The sequence below is a fragment of the Opisthocomus hoazin genome, chromosome 27 (assembly GCF_030867145.1).
Source record: "Opisthocomus hoazin isolate bOpiHoa1 chromosome 27, bOpiHoa1.hap1, whole genome shotgun sequence".
NCBI classification, from domain to species: Eukaryota; Metazoa; Chordata; class Aves; order Opisthocomiformes; family Opisthocomidae; genus Opisthocomus; species Opisthocomus hoazin.
The window spans coordinates 8977703-9001555 of NC_134440.1; the positions used below are offsets into that span (position 1 = coordinate 8977703).

Here is a 23853-nt window from a genome sequence, read left to right on the forward strand (position 1 = left end):
GTGGTAGGGTTGCTTTTAACCAACACCTCTCAGTTTTTAAGGCCTCTCCCACTCTCCAGAGATGCTGATTATTCAGCTCAGGGACTCTCTTCAGCACATTTTCCTTTCAATGTTACTCCGTCACATCAAAGAACAGACTCTGCTAACATAGGTGATGGTAACAGAATCACAGAATGTTGGGGGCTGGCAGGGCCCTCTGTGGGTCCCCCAGCCCAGCCCCCTGCCCAAGCAGGGTCACCCAGAGCAGCTGCACAGCACCGTGGCCAGGCGGGGCTGGAATATCTCCAGAGAAGGAGACTCCACAGCCTCCCTGGGCAGCCTGGGCCAGGGCTCCGTCACCCTCAGAGGGAAGAAGTTCTTCCTCGGGTTCAGCTGGAGCTTCCTCTGCTTCAGTTTGTGCCCGTTGCCCCTTGTCCTGTCACTGGGCACCTCTGAAAAGAGTTTGGACCCATCCTCCTGACCCCCACCCTGCAGATATTTGTAAGCATTTATTATGTCCCCTCCCAGCCTTCTCTTCTTCAGGCTGTAGTGCAACGTCCCCGGTCAGTGCTGGTTCACTCTCCCCTTCTCGCCCAGTCAAGCAGACTCGTGTGGCAGCCATTCCCTCAGCTGCTCCATCCTTGGAGGCCTGAGTGCCCTCGGAGATCTGTCCCCTACTGCTGTGCCAAGTCCATAGTCCTGCCCATCAAACCCTCTTCCTCATGCGCTCTTTAATGAAGGCTACGTGCAGGTCCCTGCCCCTTGCACCCTGATTTCAGTGCTCTGGGATGGGGAATTTTATTCTGGGTCTGTAGAGCAATGAACCCAAAGGGGAGTAAGGAGACTGAAGCAAGAGTCTTATGTGCCCCAGTTTGCAAATGGTGATCGTCACATACCTGAATGCATAAATCCAGAATAGCCTCCCTCCTTCTGGGGTGCTCTCCAGCCTGGAATAAAGGTAATTTTAACCATAATTACATAATCTGGGAAACTTGCTTATTTCTGGCTAAAATCATACTGACAGTGGGTATCGCTTAACTGCAGTGGTCATTTGGTTTGGGGGTTTTGTGGTTTGGTTTCTGTTTTTTGCTCTGTCCCTCAACACTAAGAGCTCGTAAATCCTGCTGAAGATTCCCTTGACACGCGTTTGATTTACTGTTTTACTCCTACAATATTTTCTAACGCTGATGCAGTGACTTTGCTGTCTCTCCCAGCTGTTCAAAGGACAGAGAGCCACAGGGGTTGAAGGTCAGAGCAGCCCTTTATTTAGCATCAACCGTGAGGAGTTTATGTACCAGAACAACGCTGACCAGTTTCCAGTAATGACCTGCAACCTTTGTGTAGACACCGAGGTTTCACTGGCTTTTGCTTGAAGTTCATTTGCCAGGTAGAAAAAAAGACAAAGTTACAAAGGAACAGATCTGGTTTCAGTTTCATAAATTTCACAGACCAAACTTGACGCAATCGAACCCCCACCAGCTGTAAAGCCCACGACTTTTTGGCTGTGCTGGACCTGGCATCGCTCACGCCCGTGTATCGAATCTTCGCACAGAAACACACCCATGAATAGGAAGTGGGCAAGGGAGTTTGTAATCTACGACCTCGCACATATCAACGTAGGGATCAAAGAGGACTACGACGGGGAGGGCACTGTTGCCCTTCCTCTGTCCAAGGAGATAAATTCGTCCATTCACAGTGCTGCATCCCATGAAGAACTTCTGGGTCAAGCATTCCTCATCCACCTGGGACCATTCGTCTGTCTCCACGTCAAATCGCAGAGCTCCCCCTCCTATGGTGTACAGAGCACCATTCAGTGACGTGATGCAGAGGTCATACCTGGAAGGGAAGAAACCCTTGATTAAAATCAACAGAAAGATCTGGCCCTTGAAATACTCACTGTGACCCTGGTCCTCATATCAAGTCCCGTTTAAACAGAGAATCACAGAAGTGTTGGTGGGACAGAACTTCTGGATTTCTCTAGTCCAACCTCTTCTCGGAGCAGGCCCAACACTAGAACCTTTCTTCTCTTGCCAAGTCCCAGAAGATTACTTCTTACCTGGGAAGTGGGGAGAAGGAGATGACATCCCAGCTGTCCGTCTCCGTGTTCAGCCTTTGCACTCCATCATATACATGTCCATTTTCATCCAGGCCACAGACCACATAGATCCTGGTTCCCATGCTGACCGCATCTCCTCTCTCCACAGGCTGAGCCATAGGACTCATGCTTTCCCATTCCGACTCCACCAAAGACATGCGCTCCACTGCTGGGATTATCCCTTCATCCGTGCTCCCTCCAAGCACATAAAGGTAGAGCCCTGCTCCTACCGCACAATGGCTGTTGCGGGACTTCTTCATGGCAGGCCCTTCCAGCCAGCTATTGTCCAAGCAATTATAGATGAGCACCCAATCCACGCTGTACCACACAAACTCATCCCGGAAGTATCCTCCTGTCACAAAAAGGAAGCTCCCTGGAATGACAGCAGAGAGAAGTATCAGTTACACGAAGGCTGAACATTGCTCCTGAGAGCTACGGTTCCCGTCTCTCCCTGGGCTGTACCGATGAGGCGCAAGATGAGCAGAGAAAATCCCTGCTCTTTGTAGGAGTCTGCCGTACTTGATTGCTCATCTGCAGACACGCTGGGCCTATGGGATACAACGAGTCCTTCCAAGTCTGCTCCCACTCTCAAACAGAACCGTGGAAACACTGGTTGGAAAGAGCCTCTGGGGATCTCACGTCCAAACTCCCATCTGAAATGGGACCACCACCAACATCAAATAGAGGAAGCCACGGTATTGACCCATCTTGAAAGTCTCCAAGCATGAAGATTTCACAACATCCATGGTTAGGTTTAACCTAACAGCAACTATAAATCAGAAGTCACCATCTGTCAAAACCACCACGAAAGCGAAGGCCAAAAAACGTGCTGCTTGAAGTGAAATCATGAGACTCACTCCAGATAAAGCTGATGCAAGGAGTTCAGTAGTTTCTGCCATATTAAAAGAAATATTCAGCCTTGCCTAACATTCTCCCAAGACTAAGGAAAACAAAACCATTCTTTAAACAGATATGAACACAAAGATGAAGGAGGTTTTAGCAACGCAGCGTTACAGGAGAAGCAGCTGAACTCCCTGCGTTTGGGTCTCTAAGCCTCAACTTCTGTCTGCACTTGCTCGGTCCCACTTGTCTGGAAGTTACCTACTGCTGCCACTGCATACTGGGTGAGGTTCCTGCGCTGCAGTGGAGAACAAGCCTGCCAGGTCCCTGTTTTAGGTTGAAAGAGAAATAATTCTTGCTGTTTCTTGTCGTGCTTTCCTCCCAGGACATATAAGGTGTCATAGCTCCGACCAGCGTAAGGACACAGTTCCGTATTTTGCCAGCTGGGAGGAGGACAGCTGTCTAACTTCTTTATTAGTCTGGAGAAGGTATCGGTCTCTGCAGGGCGCTTGCTGCGTTTCACCAAGATGTCAAGGAAGGACAAACTCAGAAAAGCGACCCTGACTTCGCCCACCAAATCCAAAAAGTCGTCTTCTCTCGTTGCTGGGTCCTCCATTATCCACCTCATAATGCTGTCAAACACCACATCTTCTCGCGAAACAAAGAGGTCGTCACTTTTCAGGAGCTGCATCAGCATTTCTTTGGGTAGTGCCTTAAATTCTTCCTGGCAAATCACATCCCCCCAGTGAGTGAGAGCCACGTTCATAGCAGACGCATACAGCTCTCTAAAGCCAAACTGCTGCGAGTAGGTCATCAGGCCCAGGCAGTTGGAAACATGCAGCTCCCTCTCCAGAAATTTCTCACACAACAGCTTCACCCTGTCAAACTGGAAGAAATCAGCTGTTTCCAGTAAGCTGGTCACGTTTTCTTGACCTATAAGCACTTGGGCTGTGCGTGTGAACTCGAGGAGCGCCTGGAAAGGGACTGCATCGATCCCTCTGATCACTATGTGGCTTTCCGAGCTCTCTCTTGCTCCCCCAAAAAACATGGCTTCAAAATAACGACTGTGTACGGAAAGCACCCTACGGCTGACCTGAAAGAGTCTCTCTCCAACCTCAAGAACTGTGTCTGCAATCACTTCTGTCTGAGCTCCCAGCTCCTCTGGTTCCTCTGCAGGCTCCATGCTTGTTGACTGTCGAGCGGTTAAAATTAACTCAGCCCTTCTGCAGCCTTTACTCGTGTGAGGTCTCTGGAAACATTATGCCCCTAGCTAGGATAAATACAAGATAAGCCAATCTTGTCCTAAAAATAGAATATGTTTACTACCCTCCTGCTTTGCTCTTCAGTCTCTCCTGCTGCTTTCAGAGCAGCAGTAGCAGGAGAGCCGTATAGCCCAAGAAGCACAGATTTAATTGGCATCTGCCTTAGCCAGGTAAGACCACAGCGAATTAGGGGAGCTGTTAGCCAAAGAGCCTCGACTACGAGGAGGAAAGAAGCGAAACAACCCAAACCTTCCTAAGCACTGACTAAACATCAGTCAGTTGTAGAAAAACATTGAACCCATTTGAAAAAAAAGCACCCATTACAATACTTTTCACTTCTGCAAATCAAAAGCACAGGAAAGCTTGAGACTTCCTGGGAAAAAAACACTGATTTCCCCAAAGCCACATCCTTCATCAGTTCAAGTTTAAAATCAAATTCCAGATTGCTTGCAGTACTTAGTAAACACTTAACTTTTTATACTTTAGTAAGAGATGGGGGAAGGAATGAGCCCCCATTCCAACCCGGATGGCCGTCACATATTCGGTCATCCTTGATCTCAGTGCACTCAGCAAGTGTAGCCATACTACAAGCAACAGCTCATGATTCCACACAGCGAATATTTCCAAAGGGTTTAGACCAAGCTACCAAGCGGAGGGATTTGCATAGTGACCTTGAACTACTGTCCCTTATCCCAAAGAGCCCATCCCAGCAAGACTCAGTCCCATTTCTGGGTGGAGTTCAGAAGCACAGCAGTGCTACCTGCACCAAGAGCATCTTTCTTGCCTGGAGGTTCCCTCCTGCACCTCTGCAAGAGGCTTCTGCAAAACTGCTGGTACAAACGGGCTGCTAAGAAGAGTCGCATCTAGAATTAATCCAATAGCAAGGCATACACACGTTTAAAATTCAGCTTATTTTCAGGTACTGGACTCCCAAAGACAACCCAGCAGTCTGCCCTGCGCAGAAGGACAGCCGCCTATCTCGCGATGAGGACTGAGCAACCTATTAACTGAGCCGGAAACGCTGGAAACGTGCCCCTCTCACGAGTTTACGCACTTGACACAACTTCAGGCAGATCTCTCTGTACCCGCTGAATCTAGAGTCTGGAACCCACTCAAGAGAGCTTCAGCCGGTCTGGCTTTGACCCTACACTCAGAAAACAAGAGTGTGCAGAGATGGTGCGGCAGGTTATTGGCATCAACCACCTCTCCCCCACCTAAGGGGCAGTTCAAGACTCTACTCAGGCTGATGGCAAGCAAATTCTGCTCCAAACACTCTAAATAAGGAGTCTCTTTTGAATTGTGCAATTGCATGAAGAACAAGTTTCATTGTGTTTGAAAAAAGGTTATGCTGGAAGGAGCATGACTCTACAGACAGCTCTGTGAAGCACTCAAAAAATGAACCCCGAGGAGATTAAAATCCAGAAGCGCTCAAGTTTACACAGGTGAAATGACACGTAAGACAACTAGTCCTTAGTATCATAGCCTGGAAAAGTCAGATAGACTTAAGTGGAATTTACTTCAAGTTCCCATTCGTTTCAGAGCTGACCCAGGAAAGGCTACGAACGGGAGCACAGTGCTGTTGCCACAATGAACAACCAACACAACCTGCCCTCGGCATGTTTTCCTGACAGCCACTAACAACAAGACTGCTGCTGCCACCAACACAATTTACTCTGCCACAGCCTCCTCGTAAAGGGTTCTCAGGAAAAGCAGGTGGCAGAAGCAAGTTACACACAGCCTAAGGGGACACAGCCTCTACTAGACAGTCTTTAAAATGCCGAACAGAAATGCACAAGTCGGAAAATGGCCTAGGTGCTCTCAGCCATTTCTCATCAATTTCCCATCTTAGAGTGGACCACCAATGGTCTCCCGGAGTGCATTCAGAGGAGTGTGGGCAGCAGGTCAGGGAGGGTCTCCTCCCCCTCTACTCTGCCCTAGTGAGGCCCCATCTGCAGTGCTGTGTCCAGTGCTGGGCTCCCCAGTTCCAGAAAGATGAGAAGCTACTGGAGAGAGTCCAGCACAGGGCTGCGAGGATGAGGAGGGGACTGGAGCATCTCTCCTAGGAGGAGAGGCTGAGGGAGCTGGGCTTGTTCAGCCTGGAGAAGAGAAGGCTCAGAGGGGACCTTAGAAATGCCTCTAAATATCTGCAGGGTGGGGGTCAGGAGGACGGGGCCAGACTCTTTCCAGTGGTGCCCAGCGACAGGACAAGGGGCAACGGGCACAAACTGGAGCAGAGGAAGCTCCAGCTGAACCCGAGGAAGAACTTCTTCCCTCTGAGGGTGACAGAGCCCTGGCCCAGGCTGCCCAGGGAGGCTGTGGAGTCTCCTTCTCTGGAGATATTCCAGCCCCGCCTGGACAAGGTCCTGTGCAGCCTGCTCTGGGTGACCCTGCTTGGGCAGGGGGTTGGACTGGGGAATCCCTAGAGGGCCATGCTGGGATTCTGATCTGGTCCCTCCCGCTTTGCTGTGTTTGAACAAACTTCCTTTAGCTTTACAACTGTAGAGCACCTTCTCAGACTGAAAACCAGACATTTAGGAACAAGTTAGTTTGTATTTATTCACTCAAAACTCCTCATATCTTGCCATTTCTGCAGTATAAAAGAAATAAAAATGTTGACTTACAAATCAAGTTATAACAAACAGAACCACAAGTGGACAGCTACAATATAAAAATATGCAGTATTTCCAGACACTGCCTACAACTGAACATCAGGATCTTAAATATTCTTCCCCTAAAATTCCAAGTAGCAAACAGATACGGTTCGTGTCATGCAGCCAAGAATTATCCTAGAAGTCAGTCCAGTCCTTCTGTAGAAATGTGGGAGCCTTCTGATACACAGATCACAGCCCACAAGACCTGGAAGAAGTGCTAGAAAGGACCTTCTTGGCTACACAGCTCGTAAAGGTGATGACAAGGTACCATACAAGGAAAATAATTTTCCTGCACGTCCTGGAGCAAGTGGGCAAAAGAGACTGAGTTCAACAGCAGGAAGACTACAACACAATGCTTCCCCGCCGAGTACTGACATCTAAGAGGAAGAACATATTCTAATGTATTTAGGCTTTAGATTAAATACATTTTAATGTATTTAAAGATGTAACCAATATTCAGGGCATTCTTTACTAATTTTATGTGGTTGTTTCAAAACTCACAAGATCAAGAGGGTCTCAGACAATTCCGTAACAGTACATTCTCTCCTGTAAGCTCTAAACAATGTAGTTACACATTTATTTGGGGGCAGGGGGAATTGGAACTTAATTCTTACACACCATGCCAAATCCTCTCATCATTTATGGAAAGCCACAAAAATAAAAGTTGAATGTTCTTTCACACTAACAAATACACATTCAAACTCCTCCCCCAAAACAGGAAGCTTCTCACACACTGACAGTTTTCTCCAATGATTTGCACCCTTGAAGTCTTCAGAGACAATCCAAAGAAAGCACTACCCATCTTGCTGCTGGATGAAAGGGTTTGGAATAGCTTCCATTCCGTCCTGCGGACAAATAAGAACCACAGAAGTCCCTCTGCAGACCACAAGTCCCAGCTGACGTGTGTCTTCTGTTAATTTGTATTGATCATCTGGATCTGAAAAGCAGAAATCCAGTTACAGCGGCAACATAAGGAAAAGAAACCAAATTCCATCAACTTCAAAAGGCACAGACATACGGGTTTTTTCCAGGCGTCTCTGCATTGTTTTATTGAACATATGGACTGTGAAAGTGATGCAGCAGTAATACCCGATGTCTTCAAAACATTACTGATATACTAATTTTCAAAGCAGCACATGCCACAGTGAGCAATAAGAACTGTACTTTGTATGCAAAGCAGAACGCATATCTTAAAGAATCCACAAGTCCTTTTATTCATCGAACTAAAACCATACACACAAGTGATTAAAAAAGCTCCCGATCCCATTTCAAATGCCATTATAGACAAATGTTTTGGGATCAATGCAAAACAGAAAGAGATCCTGACTTCAGAATTCACCAAGTACAGAACACACGGGTCCATCCCCAGACCAAGCCAAACAAGGTTTGGGGACAGACAGGCAAACTCTTCACACAGCAACAGCCAATTCTACCCTCCTTGAGATGTAAATATATTCAATAAGAATGTACTACACCCATCTTTTAAAGCTCCATTCTAAGCGCAAAATTAAAGCTTCAGGTGCTTCCTTGCAAGCAGGCAAGAGAATGCTCTTCAAAAACACTGTCCTATCATATGATAAATCTTGTTTCAGAGAGGAGAAAGGGGAGTGTTTATCCTTGGATGGGAAAAAGAAACAAATAAGAAAAAAAATCTTACAGCTCTGTAAGCTCTAACGTGCTGTAAAAGGTGTTAATTCCACAGAAATGCAAAGACTGCATTTACAGTAGAGTTTAAGACAGTAAGATACTAGTTCTCACTGAGATGTTTTTCCTGCTTTGAGCAAACCAGCAACCCTGCAGCAGTACAGACAAAGGCAACTGCCTCATCTGAAGGGAGACACACTGCTTCATTCAAGCTGTAGAGGACAAGAGCGCTAAATGAATCATCAAATGGTTTGGGTTGGAAGGGACCTTAAAGATCATCCCATTACCACCCCCCTGCCATGGGCAGGGCCCCCTTCCACCAGCCCAGGGTGCTCCCAGCCCCGTCCAACCTGGCCTTGAGCACTGCCAGGGAGGGGGCAGCCACAGCTCCTCTGGGCAGCCTGGGCCAGGGCCTCACCACCCTCACCGGAAAGAATTCCTTCCTTCCATCTCATCTACTTCTCCCCTCTTCCAGTCTAAAGCCCTCACCCCTTGTCCTGTCACCCCAGGCCCTTGCACAAAGCCCCTCCCCAGCTCTCGCAGCCCCTCCAGGCCCTGGCAGCTGCTCTAAGCTCTCCCCGCAGCCTTCTCTTCCCCAGGCTGAGCAGCCCCAGCTCTCCCAGCCTCTCCTCCCAGCAGAGGGGTTCCAGCCCTCGCATCATTGCTGGGGCCTCCTCTGGCCCCGCTCCAGCAGCTCCAGCTCTGTCCTGTGCTGAGGGCTCCAGAGCTGGACGCAGGACTCCCGGGGGGTCTCAGCAGAGCGGGGCAGAGGGGCACAATCCCCTCCCTCGCCCGCTGCCCACGCTGCTGGGGATGCAGCCCAGGGGACGCTCAGCTTTCTGGGCTGCCAGCGCACATTGCCGGGTCGTGTTGAGCTTCTTGTCAACCAACAGCCCCAGGTCCTTCTCCTCAGGGCTGCTCTCAATCCACTCTCCACCCAGCCTGGATTGGTCTTGGGATTGGCCGAGCCAGAGAAGCTCAAGCAAGGACTACCAAGAACGTTCCACCACAGGGAATGTGCTTAATCTAACTTCCGTTATCTCATCCCTTTCTTTACACCTTAGTTATCACAAACACGTCTCGGTTCAGATGATGTCAACCTACAGTTTCCAGTTACTTAGAGCTATAAGATTTTTGTCAAGAAAATTATTCTTGGGGAACAACAACAAAAAAAAGCACTTTACACAGACAGCATGTTACTTACCTCGCATATATTCAATGGTACCATCAAGCACAAGGTTCAGAAGAGGGTCAAATCCTTTCAAGACACCACTTGCTGTGGAAAACCACATACAAAACAATGATTAGAGACCAAAACCAGGTATACAGCAACACAAGAACGTGTGAAGGACACATTCGGTTCTCCAGCTCTGTGCCCTCCTGCAAGAAAGGCTGACAAGCAAACGAGACCAGAGATATTGAAGTGTCCTCTTCAAAGTCCAAATGCATGAGAACCCGGTTTCTGTTATGCCAACAGAAACTCACAGGTTTTTCAACCAATTCTTCAAAATGCTCTTCAAGACAGTAATATTTTTGTTTCCAGCCAGTTTCAGGGTAATTTTAAGAATACTTCAGCATAACAAATCAATACAAGTCATACCACAAAAAAACAAACCCAAACAACCCCAAAACCGAATAAATACCCTTAGTGAAGAGGTATGACAAAAAAAAATAAAAATGCAGCAAGCCTAATATTTTGATGTGTTTTCCTCAGAAAAGCCATCTTCCATTTGCTCTCCTGGAACACAATCTGTTTGGCATAAGCACTGCCTTCAGAGGAATGCACTGCAGACAGTGCAGACAGACAAGCACTTTGTCCTAAACCAGAAGATGATTCCCCAAGACAGGTCACCAAATAAAGCGCAAGACTACACAGAATGATCTCCCAGTGTGAGAGATACTTGTTGATTACCAGCATTACTGTCATTGCTAACAGCTCAAATCAAAGCAGAGACTCTTACAACCCCAGGTGTTGTAGAAAATGACAAAGGAACTTGGTGGGAATTTTTTGAGAAAAAAATCTAACCCAACAGATTCTATGAAACTGTCAACTGCCCAGAAACTACAACACCCACACACACACTTATCCATAAAGAGTTCAAGTAACTTCCAAACCTCATAAACACCAGGTCCCAGTGGAGTCTTAAAAGAGCTATTTAAAAGCAAACCAAGTTTGCTTTCCAAAAGCTTCTCTCAAGCATCTCCCACGCAGCACGCCGTTAACTTTCAGACAAACAACCGCTCTGCAGGCAGCACCATCAGCTGCACTGGGCTGGACAGCTGCAGGTATGGCAAGGGAGAGGGTGAGGGGGGAAACAGCAAAGTGAGAGCCTCGGAAGCGACAAAAAGCCATGGTGAAATATATTGAAACTATCTTTGAACTCCAGACACATTTAGTACATTGAGAGATGACAGGTGTGTTAATCGTAACGTGTGTGTTTCTTCACTGCTTTCAGTGCACCCTCGCAATGTGAAGAAGCAGGCAAAAGAAACAAGACAGCTGAAGACAACTAATAAAAGGTGCACATAAAGATAAAATCGCAGCCAGGGGATTAACGTTAAAGATCAGCTTCGCACCAGCACCACCAAGCAGTAACAAACAGGAGCACCCACTACCCATCACCTCTCTGTGAAAGAGAGCAGCGTGCCCACGCAGGAGATGAAAGCCGGCAAGCAAAGAGCGAGGAAATACACCAAAACGGGGCGCAGGCCCCATCCCCGGCCCGAGCTCACCTTCTCTCCCACCCTGGAACTTCACCCGGATGGTTTTGTCGATGTACTTGGAGAGGTCCAAGATACTCTCCTTCTTCTTCTTCTCCTTATCCTAAGGGAGAGGAGCAACGGCAGTCTGCATTACAAAAAGCCCTCCCCGGCTACGCGTACGCTCCGTAACGCTGGTTTTCACACCGCTGCGCATAACAGGGCTGCAGAAGCGCCCCGAGGCCGAGCAGAGCCCCCCCAGAAAGGCCGGGCCGGTCCCCCCCGCCAGACCAAGCCAAGCCCACGCCCCCCCCCCCCCCTCGAGACCGAGCCGAGCTCTCCCTCCCCCCCCCTCGAGACCGAGCCGAGCTCTCCCTCCCCCCCCCCCCGAGACCGAGCCGAGCTCTCCCTCCCCCCCCCACGAGACCGAGCCGAGCTCTTCCTCCCCCCCCCCGAGACCGAGCCGAGCCGAGCCGAGCTCTCCCTCCCCCCACCCCGAGACCGAGCCGAGCTCCCCCCCCCCCCCCCCCGAGACCGAGCCGAGCTCTCCCCCCCCCCCCCCCCCCGAGACCGAGCCGAGCTCTCCCTCCCCCCCCTCCCCGAGACCGAGCCGAGCCGAGCTCTTCCCCCCCCGGAGACCGAGCCGAGCCCCACACGGAGGGGGAGCGGGAGGACGGGGCCGCGCAGCCACAGCACTCACGACCGCCAAACACCCGGGGCCGGGGCCGGGGCCGGGGCCGGGGCCGGGGCCGGGGCCGGGGCCGGGGCCGGGGCCGGGGCCGGGGCCGGGGCCGGGGCCGGGGCCGGGGCCGGGGCCCACTCCTCACCACCATCTTGCTGGCGCCGCCACCACCGCCGCCGCCGCTCGCCATTTCATTCGCCGCCGCCAGAAGTGACGTTCTACCTCGGCGAATCCCATTGGCGGCTCACTGAGGCGGGGGGGTGGGACTTCCGGGGAGGGTTGCTGGGTTAACCGGTGCGGAAGGGCCTCGACCCGGCCCGGTCGGGAACAAAGCGGGCGGCGGCGCGGTGGGCCCGACATGGCGGGGCGGCGGGCCCGGCTCCGCGTCTGGCTGCTCCTGCACTTCCTGCCGCAGGTGAGGGGCTGCGCCGGCCCTGGGGGCTTCTGGGGACGGGGAGGCGATGGCGGGCAAAGCCGGGTGCCGGGCCGCCGCTGGGGCCGGGCGCTGGCGGGGCTGCGGTGCCGGTGGGCTCGCTCCCGGGCGGTGTTTCTCGGTCCCGGGGCCGCCTCGGGGAGCAGTGAGGGGTCGGGGCCGAGCGTGGGCTGCCCGAAGGGTGTCACGGCCCGGGCCGCGGCCGCTTGGCCTGGAGGAAGGAAGGCGGCGTGGCCCAGGCTGCGGCCCGGCGGCCGTGCGGCCTGCCCGGCGCGGTTCGGCGGCGTTTGTATGTAAATGTGTGGCTTTGTCGCGAGTTTTTTTCTTCTTTCATAGAATCATTGAGGTTGGAAAAGACCTCCAAGATCACCCAGTCCAACCGTCACCCCAACACCCCCAGGCCTGCTAAACCATGTCCCCAGGTGCCACATCCACACGGTTTTTGAACCCCTCCAGGGATGGGGACTCCCCCACTGCCCTGGGCAGCCTAGGCCAATGCCTGACCACTCTCTCAGTAAAGAAATTTTTCCTGATATCCAATCTAAACCTCCCCTGATGCAACTTGAGGCCATTGCCCCTCGTCCTGTCGCCGGTTACCTGGGAGAAGAGCCCAACCCCCCCTCACTCCCCCCTCCTGTCAGGGAGCTGCAGAGAGCAAGAAGGTCTCCCCTCAGCCTCCTCTTCTCCAGCCTGAGCAGCCCCAGCTCCCTCAGCCGCTCCCTCAGCCGCTCCCCATCAGACTGGTTCTCCAGCCCCCTCCCCAGCCTCGCTGCCCTTCTCTGGACACACTCCAGCCCCTCCATGTCCTGCTTGTGGTGAGGGGCCCAAAGCTGAGCACAGCAGTCGAGGTGCGGCCTCACCAGTGCCGAACAGAGAGGCACGATCCCTGCCCTGGTCCTGCTGGCCACACCATTCCTGATCCAAGCTTTGTTAACTTTCCATAGTTAACAGCATGTTTCTCATAGTTCTTAAAACCTCGGGTCCCCGGTGAGCCAGCAGCCTTCTCCAGGCAGCCCTTCAGGAAGGGTGCGTGGGCTGGCCCGGGGCTGGGATCCTGGCAGCAGGGCTGGCTCTTGGCTATGGGTTCACCTGAACTGACAGACTTGCTCTGAGAAAGCAGCTAACAGAAACGAAGGGGGAACCTGACGCCATGGCCAATCTTGAGTCTTGCATTCTCATTACTTGCAGTACTAATAAGTTTTATGGGATAAATTTTGAAGGGTGTGACAAACTGGGTATGTAATCCTGATACAGGAGAGAGTGGACTTTTAGCTATTCTATTGCATGGTGCATAGCTTTTGTATTTCAAGTTCAGGTGTTTTGTGTTCTGAAAATGATGAAGTGTCATTTAAAGTTCTTAACTGTTTATCAGGTAATTTGGAGGGTGCTGTGCCCTCTAGAGTATTCTTGGTATAACATCTTCACACGACAGTGTGATTTTTCCCTATTCTGTACCTGTCTCCTTACCGATTCCTTGCCAGTGATCTGGAGTTACAGAATGGTCGGGTTGCTATTTGACAACGTATTTTTTATTTCTGCATCATCCCCTTTTTTCTTTTCCTCTATCATCTTTTCCTTCATCGTTTCCTTATTCCACACATGCCATGTGCATTTTGGCATCTCTGTTAATGCGTCAGGTGGATGAGTAGTGCCAGCATAGGCCCCACAAATTGATAAGGTATAAGAATGGGTCAAGGACTGGCATGGAGTCAGTTTGATCCAGCAGTGTGGAAGAGGTAAGCACATCACAGTGTGGAAGGACAGCAGGTGAGATAGTCCACCGGTGGATACTTGGAGATCTTGGCGTCAGCTCTGTGCATTGCAGCACGCTTCCTTTCTGTAAGCAAGTAATTCAGTGTGTTTCCGCAGTGGAATAGTGTTAGCGTGCTTGAGCAGCCTGTGAACTGGCTGGCCTGAGTGCTGAAACAGTCCTGCTGCAGCAGCAAAAAGCAGATTTACTGTATCCTGCTAATATGCTTCTGTTAGCCAAGCTGGCTCATTTAAAAATTGTTTGAATACCTTGTATTTCGCAGTACTTCTACATCTCTTGTACTTGCACTTTTTGGTGTGGTTTTAGGTAGGACATCGTCCTCAGCTTGAGGCAGAGAGGCATGCTCTGATGCACTCGTATGACCATGATACACCAGTGACTGATGGATAGGGTTGTTCTGGGGAACAAAGCTGGCAGCTCGCACAGTGAGCTGTTGTGTGCATGTGCTGTGCACCAGCTGTGCTCGTTGTCAGTAGCTTACTCTTGTCTTGATGCTGTTGGGCATGTTTGGAATATATCTGTCTTCCTCCTTGAGGTAGGATAATAGAGTTTGGGGTTTTTTTTCCCCTGGGGCAGGGGGAGATAGTGTCCACATTTGCTTCTAAACTCTGATGTATACAGGGAGAAGGAAAAGCTTGGCTAGTGAAGCGTGGCGCTCCCAAATCTGGGTCCTCATCTGGGAACCCCTAAAGAGGGGTGTGATCTTCTAGATCCAAGTACAGTGGTGCTTTGGTATCCAAGTCCTCACTTTTCATTTAACTTTCGTCTCATTCTAACCATTCCTTCATGGGATCGCTACCTCTCCATTGTCCTGTGCCAACTGCAGATATACACGAGCCTTTGACTGATGAAGAATATAATAACATGGTCTTCAGTGGGCGTGTTGGATCTAGCTGGCCTTCACTACACTAACTTTCAGCAGAATACTGAATGGAGGTGATGGCTTTTGTCTTTAAAATCAGAGCACTCTACGATGTAGGTCCGGAGAGTTGAAAAGACCGTCTGAAATTCTGGATTAAGGTGATGGTTGACAATTTAGTCTCATAGAATTGTTGCATTCTGAATATAAAACTCTCTCCACTGCACAGTGCTTGCTGAAGGAGTGTTTTCTCTGTGTGCAAATTTGCTGTCTGCTGTTGATGGTCTCCAAACGCATGGGTGCAGTTGATGGGAAGGAATGCACCCCAGCTCTTGGGAACTCCGCTGCTGTCTTGCATGATACGTACTGTGAGAGCAGGCAGAGCTCATTCATTCCTTCTTCAAGGAACACACCTCCTAGTGTCTGCTAAATCTGTCTGAGATTCAGGTGACCAAATCAGCTGATAAAGCTAATGAAAGTGGGAAAAGTGCGTGGGGCATCCCGCTGAGTCTGGGAATGGAGGCAGGGAGGGACAAACAAAAATGAGCCACTGGGTTGGCTCAGTCACGCGTGCTGCGGTTTCTTGAAACGCGGGTGAGCTGAATTCCTCCCCTCCACCATAACGATGAAGTGAAATGATGGAAACACCACTGAACTTGCACACCCCAGTGCTTGTCTCCGAGCTGCATTAGTTCACCAACATGACCAAAAAATAACCTCACTCAGCAAAAAACTGTGGAGTGTTCTGCTCTCTTAATGCCTCAAATAAACTGTGAAAGGGTCTGATGAGGTTCAGAGCAAACAAGTGTGCTCTTCTCATGCCACAAACAATTAGATTGGCTCAGTTGCCTGTTAAGTTGCACCCTTAGACTTTTCTGTTGTGTGAAAACCTTTTCCCTGTTTTGCAGCTTTACATAAAACACTTTGTGCTAATTATAAAACAATTTTCATAAAGCTGTGATTCTAGCAGATTTCCAGCTTTGCAGAGGTCTTGCTATTGTTGAATATGGATGCCTGACTGGTAACAATGTTTGAATACAATACTTTCTCCTTATTCGTATAGGGAAAATAGATAATTCCCTACTTGGCAGAAGTGACTTCTCTCAGTTATTTGAGGCTAGGAAGCTCATTCCTGCTGAAGCTTGTTGCAGTGCTTTCTAAATCATGTGTGCTGTAAGAAGCCAGTATCCTAAAACACCTTATAGTCACAGCAGCTGTTGTTTTTCTGTCAGTGTTTGGAAAAGGCTGGGCTTGATGTGCAAACCCTTGGAAGAGCCCTTGGGGGCTGTAGGAGCGTTGTGCGGGATCGGCACAGGAGATCACTTTTTCTCATGGGTGAATCTAGGATATGGAGTGATCTCTAGGAACTAAGAACCGTCATAAATGTTGCCACTGTCCCAGTGCATCCGCTGCACTGCTTTGAGCTGGTTTTTGTTGTCTGATACCTAGTGACATAAATAAAAACAAAACGGGAGGCGTCAAAGCCCTGCGCTGCTGAAATAAGAAACTGATGCCTGTGGCTCTGCTCTAGCTGGGAGGATAAGAACAAACTTGCAGTGGCTGTAACAGGCTTCAGAACTATGCTTTGATGCTAAGTGATAATCGCTTTGTAAAAATGTCTGTTAATGCACCTTCTCCATGGACTCCATTCTCCACGGACTTTCTAAAACTCTGCACAGCCTCTGCTGCTTTTAGCCCTGCCCATATTCCTATTAATTCCTCTCATCCTTCATTTTTACTTGGTTTTTGGCACACAAAACTTCAGAGCTCCTGAAATGTTTTGACCACTTCGCATTACAAACCTTTTACTGCGTTAATACTTCTTTAAAAACCATCCATTAAGTTGCTCAGAAAGCATCATCGTGTATTACAGTCTTCAGTGTGCCTTTGGGGGGTTATGACTGAGTTCCAGTAATGGTTATCTAAACGGAAATGTAGCAGCATACCCTATACTTATTCTCTTGTTTTAAAGATGTGAAACTTATGTCTTATAAATGTAAAACTTTTAACTGTGCAGGCTGATTGTTTCTCAGATGCATAAAGCTGCTCAGTTACAGGTGGCTCACTCCTGCAAAACTGCCGGAAGATTTTGGAGGCAGCTGTACACAGAAGATTAAAAACGGAGCTAGTCGATGTTTTGGGGGGTTTCTAAGCCCAGTCAGACCCTGTAACAATAAGCAGGAAACACACTTGTTCTGCTCTTTTGTCTGTGCCTGTATTTGGATCTCTGTGGCTTGTTACTCTTGGAAGTAAAATTCAAGATGATAATAACGGATTATTTTTCAGTACTTCTTTGTTTTGTTGAAAGGGCTTTGGGCGCTATGGTTGGATAGCTGAGATAGGAGTTAAAAAGTCCCAACATGGCAAATGTTGGACTCAGTGACTTTTTTGCCTAAATCTTCGGCGGCAAGTGCTCCAGCCACACCGCGCAAGTTGCAGAAGGCAAAGGCAGGGACTGGGAGAATGAAGAACCTCCCACTGCAGGAGAAGATCAGGTTTGGGACCACCTAAGGAAGCTGAAGGTGCCCAAGTCCCTGGGACCTGATGAAGTGCATCCACGGGTCCTGAGGGAACTGGCAGATGAAGTTGCCAAGCCACTGTGCATCCTATTGGAGAAGCTGTGGCAGTCTGGTGAAGTTCCCATGGACTGGGAAAGGGGCAATGTGACCTCAGTTTTTAAAAAGGGAAAAAAGGAAGACCCAGGGAGCTACAGGCCAGCCAGTCTCACCTCTCTATGATTCTATGATTCTGTGCCTGGCAAGATCCTGGAGCAGATCCTCCTGGAAACTATGCTAAGGCCTGTGGAAAATGAGGAGGTGATTGGTGACAGCCAGCATGGCTTCACTAAGGGCAAATCGTGCCTGACAAATTTGGTGGCCTTCTACAATGGGGTTACAATGTTGGTGGACAAGGGGAGAGTAACTGATGTCATCTACCTGGACTTGCACAAAGCCTTTGACATTGTCCCACGCGACAGCCTTGTCTCTGGAGAGAGACGGATTTGATGGATGGACCAGTCCAACTGGAGTGGGGCCAGAGGAGGGCCACAAAAATTATCCGAGGGCTGGAACCCCCCTCCTATGGCCTCAAGTTGCATCAGGGGATGTTTAGATTGGATGTTAGAAAAATTGTTTTTACTGAGAAATTTTTTACTGGAAGAGTTCTAAAGCATTGGAACAGGCTGCCTAGGGCAATGGTGGAGTCCCCATCCCTGGAAATATTAAAAAAACGTGTAGACATGGCACTTTGGGACATGGTTTAGCAGGCGTAGTGGTGATGGGTTGGCGGTTGGACTTAATGATCTTAGAGGACTTCTCCAACCTTAATGATTCTGTAATTCTATGGAAGGCTCCGGGAGCTGGGGCTGCTCAGCCTGGGGAAGAGAAAGCTGCGGGGAGAGCTTAGAGCAGCTGCCAGGGCCTGGAGGGGCTGCGAGAGAGCTGGAAAGGGGCTTTGTGCAAGGGCCTGGGGGGACAGGACAAGGGGTGAGGGCTTTAGATTGGAAGAGGGGAGATGTAGATGAGATGGAAGGAAGGAATTCTTTCCGGTGAGGGTGGTGAGGCCCTGGCCCAGGCTGCCCAGAGGAGCTGTGGCTGCCCCCTCCCTGGCAGTGCTCAAGGCCAGGTTGGACGGGGCTGGGAGCACCCTAGGCTGGTGGAAGGGGATCCTGCCCATGGCAGGGGGGCTGGAATGGGATGATCTTTAAGGTCCCTTCCAAGCCCAAACCGTTCTATGACTCTGTGAAATAGGAGTTTTTTGCTAAACACATTTTTTCCTCACTGCATATGCACAATAGTGTCTCCCTTGCTCCACCAACGGCTGTACTTTGTGAACTTGCACTTTGCTGAAGTGGCTTTCATCTGTACTGAGATAAACAGTGTAACCTGCCACGCCAGCACACCTCAGGACAAATCTAATAATTTTAGAGCACTTAATGAACACTAATGTTAAAAAGAAAAAAAAAAAAGGAAAACATTGCTTCGTAAGTTATCAAAGACCAATTATACAGAAGAGCTAATTATAAAAGTCTCTGCCTCCTGTATATTTTTAGGATGATGTCTCTTTACTGCTTTGTTGACATCTTTCAATAGAATGGCATCATTTATCCTCCAGGCAGTGTGGAGATCATTTATGTTTAAAGGATGATTCTTCGAAGTGTTCCAAAAAGCATGTTTTTACCCTGAGTGTCTCCTAGGGGGGCAGGGTAACTTCTGTGTAGTGGGGTTTGAAATAAAGAGGGAGAAATGAGAGCGATGGATTTTTGAACAAACATGATAAGATACAACTTTGCTTCTGCCTCCGTCATCTTTAGCATCTTGTTTCTCAGCTGCTACCTGGAGAAACAAATGTGTGAGATGTATTTGTAAGAGTGGAACTCTATAATTATCAAATCATTAGTCTGTTTAGCTTGTAAATGTTAAACTAGGTGTTGACAGATTAGTCTGTCACAAATTTCTGTCTAATTCAGTAGCAGCGATGGTTAGGAATACTACGTTGTGTTTCTCTCCAGCAGGAGGTTTCATCAGTTCTGGTAGGCACAGTGGTTTGATTGGGGAAAACTAAATCTGAGCAACAGAGCAATTAAACATGTCCTCAGGCAATGACTTCAGGGTTGTTTAGGAGTGCTAGACTGGAGAAAGGCAAGGAAGAATGGGAATGGAGGAGTTGGGTCTGTGAGTAGAGGACAGTAGCACATGAAGGGACCTAGCAGAAAGATCAGATAGTTAAATAGGGTGTGTTTCTTTTGTTGGGGTGGGTGGGGGTTTTTTTTCTGAACCTGCTGGTGGTGGTGAACTGATGGTCTCCACTAATCCTGTGTCCTGGGGTCACTAATGAATGGGCAGTGTTCCACCAGAAACAAAATATGTGACTAGGTAAGGTAAGGGCCAGGTGAGTTATTGCATGTGTTTCACACATATATATATATTGTTTTTTTTAAAAAAACAATTTCAAAGTGCTAAGTGCTAGTAAGGATTATTGAAAGTTCTCAATTAAAATGCCAATAAAATGGAGAAACTTCTCCTTGCAGTAGGAATCGGATGGTCTTGGAACACAGAAATGATAATAGAAAGAATCCAGTTACATTAACAGTATTTGGTATTCCATAAGCACTGGATTCCCCAATCGCTGGGCTAAAATAGTATTTTGAGAACACTGTATTTAATATGTGGTCAATGTTTTCCTGACTAATAGCTCATACAAACCTAAAGTACAGATATAATTTGCATTTGCTCTCAGCATCATCTTTTTATAGTCTTATGACCAGACAGCACTACTTAAAACATTGAAGTTGCTCCATAAGAGGACTGTGAGGCACTGGAGCAGGAATTAAAGATCAGCAAGACTCTCCTTCTTCAAAAAGAAACATTAATCTGGATTTGTATTTTTTAATTTAAAAAGAAAAGAAAAAACCTCTAAAGCTAGTTTTTGTCCTGCTTTCTGAGCGTTTCTTTTGTATCTGAACATTTTGATCTTAATCTTAAATTGAATTCTTGATGTGGTGGTGTTCAAACCTGACCAGATGGGTCACAGAATGCATGTGAGCAGGCTGGGTACCAAGGAGCCGATGTGGAGTATTGGGTTGGGATAAAAATTGTTTAATAAGCAAAGGAGAAGTAGATGAAGAAAGCAAGAAAGAAAGAAAACAAAACAAGTGATGCAAGGGCAATCACTCGCCACCTCCAACAGGCAGACCGAGGCGCAGCCAGTTCCTGAGCCAAAGATGGCTCCTTCAGAAACCCCTCTTGGCACTTTTCCTTGCTGAGCGTGACGTATGGCATGGAATATCTCTTTATTGAGGCATCTGCCTGGTTGTGTCCCTTCCTAACCTCTTGTGCACTCCCGATCTGTTCACTGCGGGGACAGAGTGAGGAGCAGAGAAGGTCTTGACACTGTGCAGACACTGTTCAGCAATAGCTGTAACAGTATTTTATCAGCGTTGGTTTGGTCACAAATCTAAAACACAGCACCATACCAGCTGCTCTGAAGCAAACTAACTCCATCCCAGCCAAACCCAGTACAGGCTGTAACTACAGCACTTAGATATGTCATCTTCACTACGTGTAGCAAATCTGGTTGGAGTTTTGGCAGCAGTGACTGCTGGGCACTGAAGCAGTGAGAAGTGGAGTGTGCAGTATGTCGTCTTGAGAATCTACGTGTGCTACTGCCACCGAAAATCCGGGAATAAAACCTCGTAACACCAATGTAGTGTTAAAAGGCATTGCATTCTTTATTGCAGCGCCGGATGCACGGGGGATAATTCCACCGAACGTGCATCCCTCATACCGTTTCCTTACAGTTTGTATAGATCAAAAATATACGTATTCATTAGGTTACATAACTTATCCCTTTCATATTAAAATCAGTTCCAAGAAGTCATTTCCATATACTCCTCCCAGCTGCGCTTGCGCAGTGCCTCCTAGTGGTGGTCGTCGGGGGTCCAAGATGAAGGCTCATCCTCTTCATCACAGTTTCTGCACAAACTCAGTTCTCTTCTGGCTCCCATCCACACAGTAGGGTTGTCTTGACCGGTTCTAGGCGACTTCTAGCCTCTATCAAAAACTAACCCCTTTGTATGGAGATGCAAGACTCTCTGCTTCAGTTAGTTTACACAATAGATGGGTACTATAATGCTATTTCTATTAAAAATCCCCTTCACCACTATTGTTTAACATTAATGGTTACCTAGAGACGAGACCCTCTGTTCCCAGACCTAATGCCCAGGTGGGTCAGGCTGTACCAGGAGCATAGCAGCACTGTTCATGTTTATGGTCAACTGATTTTATCACCCTGGTTACACTACCTGGGAGATAAAAAGAGAGCCAGCGATGCTGTGGGGTCTTGCCAGACCTGCAGCAAAGGTGTCCAAGGGATGTGAATCTGGAGCTGATCACTACCTCAGGCTGTCCTGTCAGGAGCTGGTGGGGGCCAGGGTGTTTATTCTGATTCCCTTATCGGTTCTGCAGTAGTCCAGCTTCTTTCTGTTGCTCTGGTTATATGTGTATATGCACCATTCTAGCTGTGGTGTTTGGGGTTGTTTCTGTAGTTTGGGTTTTTTGTTTGTTTGGGTGGTTTTTTTTAAACACATCCAGCAACATTCAGTGAGGTTTCAGCTGATTCTTTGACCAGTGGCTGTGTAAGAGGGAATCTGTCTAATGTATCTGAAGTCTTTGTTTGAAATACGGTGGGAATACTAACAAATTCCACTCTGTTCCCTGCACAGAGACTGAATCTCTTGTTTTTCTTTAAAATTCAAAGTAGGCTAATCAACAGCAAGTTATGCCTATCGCTTCTGCTGTTTCATGTGAGCTAAAATTCTTGTAGTGAAATTTTTGTTACATTTCCAGGTGTACTGTGAGTATGGGATGGTACATGTCCTTTCAGAGAAGGGGAGCAGCAAAGGAAAAGACTACTGTATCCTCTTCAACTCTCAGTGGGCCCATCTGCCGCATGATCTGGGTAAAGCTGTAAGTACCTAGCCAAGCAGTGACAGAATAATGTATTCAAAAATGCCTTTGTTACAGGGAAGGAAACTTCTAATTTCTAACTTGGATTAGCAGAATTTGAAGCAAGTACGTTGTTTGCTTTACTTGGAAAATACTTTTATCTATTAAGATCACCCTAGCCAGTTCTGTGATGGCAAAATTCTTTTCGAAGCAGCATGCAGAAGTAATGACTATTTCTGGTTCAAAACAAAAATCTTTGTTTTGAACAACGTGATCAGTTAAATGAAAATGGCACTTACCTGTGGTTGGAAAGGGGCTTTCGTATGTCCGTATGATACAAAAAGATACCACATGGCCTTGCTAATACACTGAACTATGAGCTTTAATGCTTTCTCAGTGGCTCATAGTTGTGTCAAGTATAAGAGTAAGTAGTCAGAAACTCTGTCAAGCTTTTGCTGCGTTATCCAAAGCCGTATGAGCTGACAGTCGAGTGAATTCTTCACTCTGTTCCATGAGAAAAGGTTACTGTCACTGAATGATGAAATCAGCAATACACTTTGAATGAGCTACTAATTGGGGAAGATGTAGAGCAATTGACTGATACTCTGGTCATTTTATTCATTGTATTCCTTAATCTACCAGTTCAGTGCAACACAGTATTATTAATGTGCCTTATCAATGTATAATCAAGTCTTAATTACCCGTGCTGGGTTTATCCTGACTGCAGATTCTTCCCTAGACACATAGATAGCTCAGATGCTTTGGCTGCCTTTGCCTTGTGTAGACCCAGCTAATAAACTCTTGCGTTTGACCTGACTCTGTGTCTGCTACGTACGCACTCTGTCCCTTAGCTGCAGCAGCAGAATTGGGAGCATGGAAGTGCACGAAGCTGGTTTGAGAGGCTGAGGGTCTCGTTCGGCTGGATCCAGGCAGGCTTCCCACGGCATCTCTAGCATTCTAGACTAGACCAGAGTCTAGCTCTCCCTCTGCTTTTCCTTTCTTTCACATTCTCCCTCCTGCTCCTTCCCTCCAGTACTTCAGCAGTACCATTTATTAACTGAGGCGATGCGGTGCACCAGCCTGAGCTCACCCTGCATTTGTGTTGGGCTCTGATAGAGCTGCTAAGCTTTCCTGAAACCTGGACACCCAGGAAGTGTGCATAGAGACATTTTACTGTCTCTAAAGTAGGAGCCAGGTCGGAGACAGCAGTTTTCTGAAAAAGCTTGGAGGCGCTGACAGCTTGACCTTTGTCTTTCCCTCCTAGAACAGTAGAGTCCGTTATGCAGGTATTTGGTGTTGTATCATGTACCTGTGGATTTCCAATACAAAGTGTAACGTGTGTCTGCTTTTCAGGTTAAAAACTTTACCCTGACACTGCTCAAACTTAACAGCTCAACTCCTAGCAAGAGTGGGGCTGTGACGTGCTGCTGTTAGCACAGCTCACACCAAGAGTCGGTTATTTGGTAGGTAATTGCTTTTTTCAGGTGACTTT

General features: G+C 48.2%; 3 protein-coding genes across 5 annotated transcripts in view; 1 reads left to right on the forward strand and 2 right to left on the reverse strand.

Moving 5' to 3' along the window:
* Positions 1-1243: 1243 nt before the first annotated feature.
* LOC104330525 (kelch-like protein 23) lies at positions 1244-6150 on the reverse strand. The gene is made up of 3 exons (XM_009935753.2): positions 3176-6150; positions 2036-2447; positions 1244-1815 (listed from the first exon to the last, which is right to left on the reverse strand). Exons 1-3 carry the CDS (start codon positions 4095-4097, stop codon positions 1503-1505), a joined length of 1647 nt encoding a protein of 548 aa, XP_009934055.1. The 5' UTR covers positions 4098-6150; the 3' UTR covers positions 1244-1502.
* Positions 6151-6706: 556 nt separating this feature from the next.
* On the reverse strand, positions 6707-12062 carry LSM7 (LSM7 homolog, U6 small nuclear RNA and mRNA degradation associated). Of its 2 annotated transcripts, none has more exons than XM_075444091.1 (4): positions 11999-12062; positions 11205-11295; positions 9676-9747; positions 6707-7764 (listed from the first exon to the last, which is right to left on the reverse strand). In XM_075444091.1, the coding sequence occupies exons 1-4, from the start codon at positions 12041-12043 to the stop codon at positions 7622-7624; spliced, it is 351 nt and encodes a 116-aa protein (XP_075300206.1). In that variant the 5' UTR covers positions 12044-12062; the 3' UTR covers positions 6707-7621. The 2 variants fall into 2 exon arrangements, with proteins under 2 accessions (XP_075300206.1, XP_075300207.1); XM_075444092.1 differs by having other exon boundaries at positions 12002-12049.
* Positions 12063-12136: 74 nt separating this feature from the next.
* Positions 12137-23853, forward strand: part of SPPL2B (signal peptide peptidase like 2B) — a 34291-nt gene continuing 22574 nt past the window's right edge. For both annotated transcript variants that reach the window (XM_075443964.1, XM_075443965.1), the window contains exons 1-2: positions 12137-12268; positions 22263-22382. In XM_075443964.1, coding sequence (XP_075300079.1) covers positions 12212-12268; positions 22263-22382 — 177 coding nt within the window. In that variant the 5' untranslated portion in view covers positions 12137-12211. The remainder of the gene's footprint in view (positions 12269-22262; positions 22383-23853) is intronic.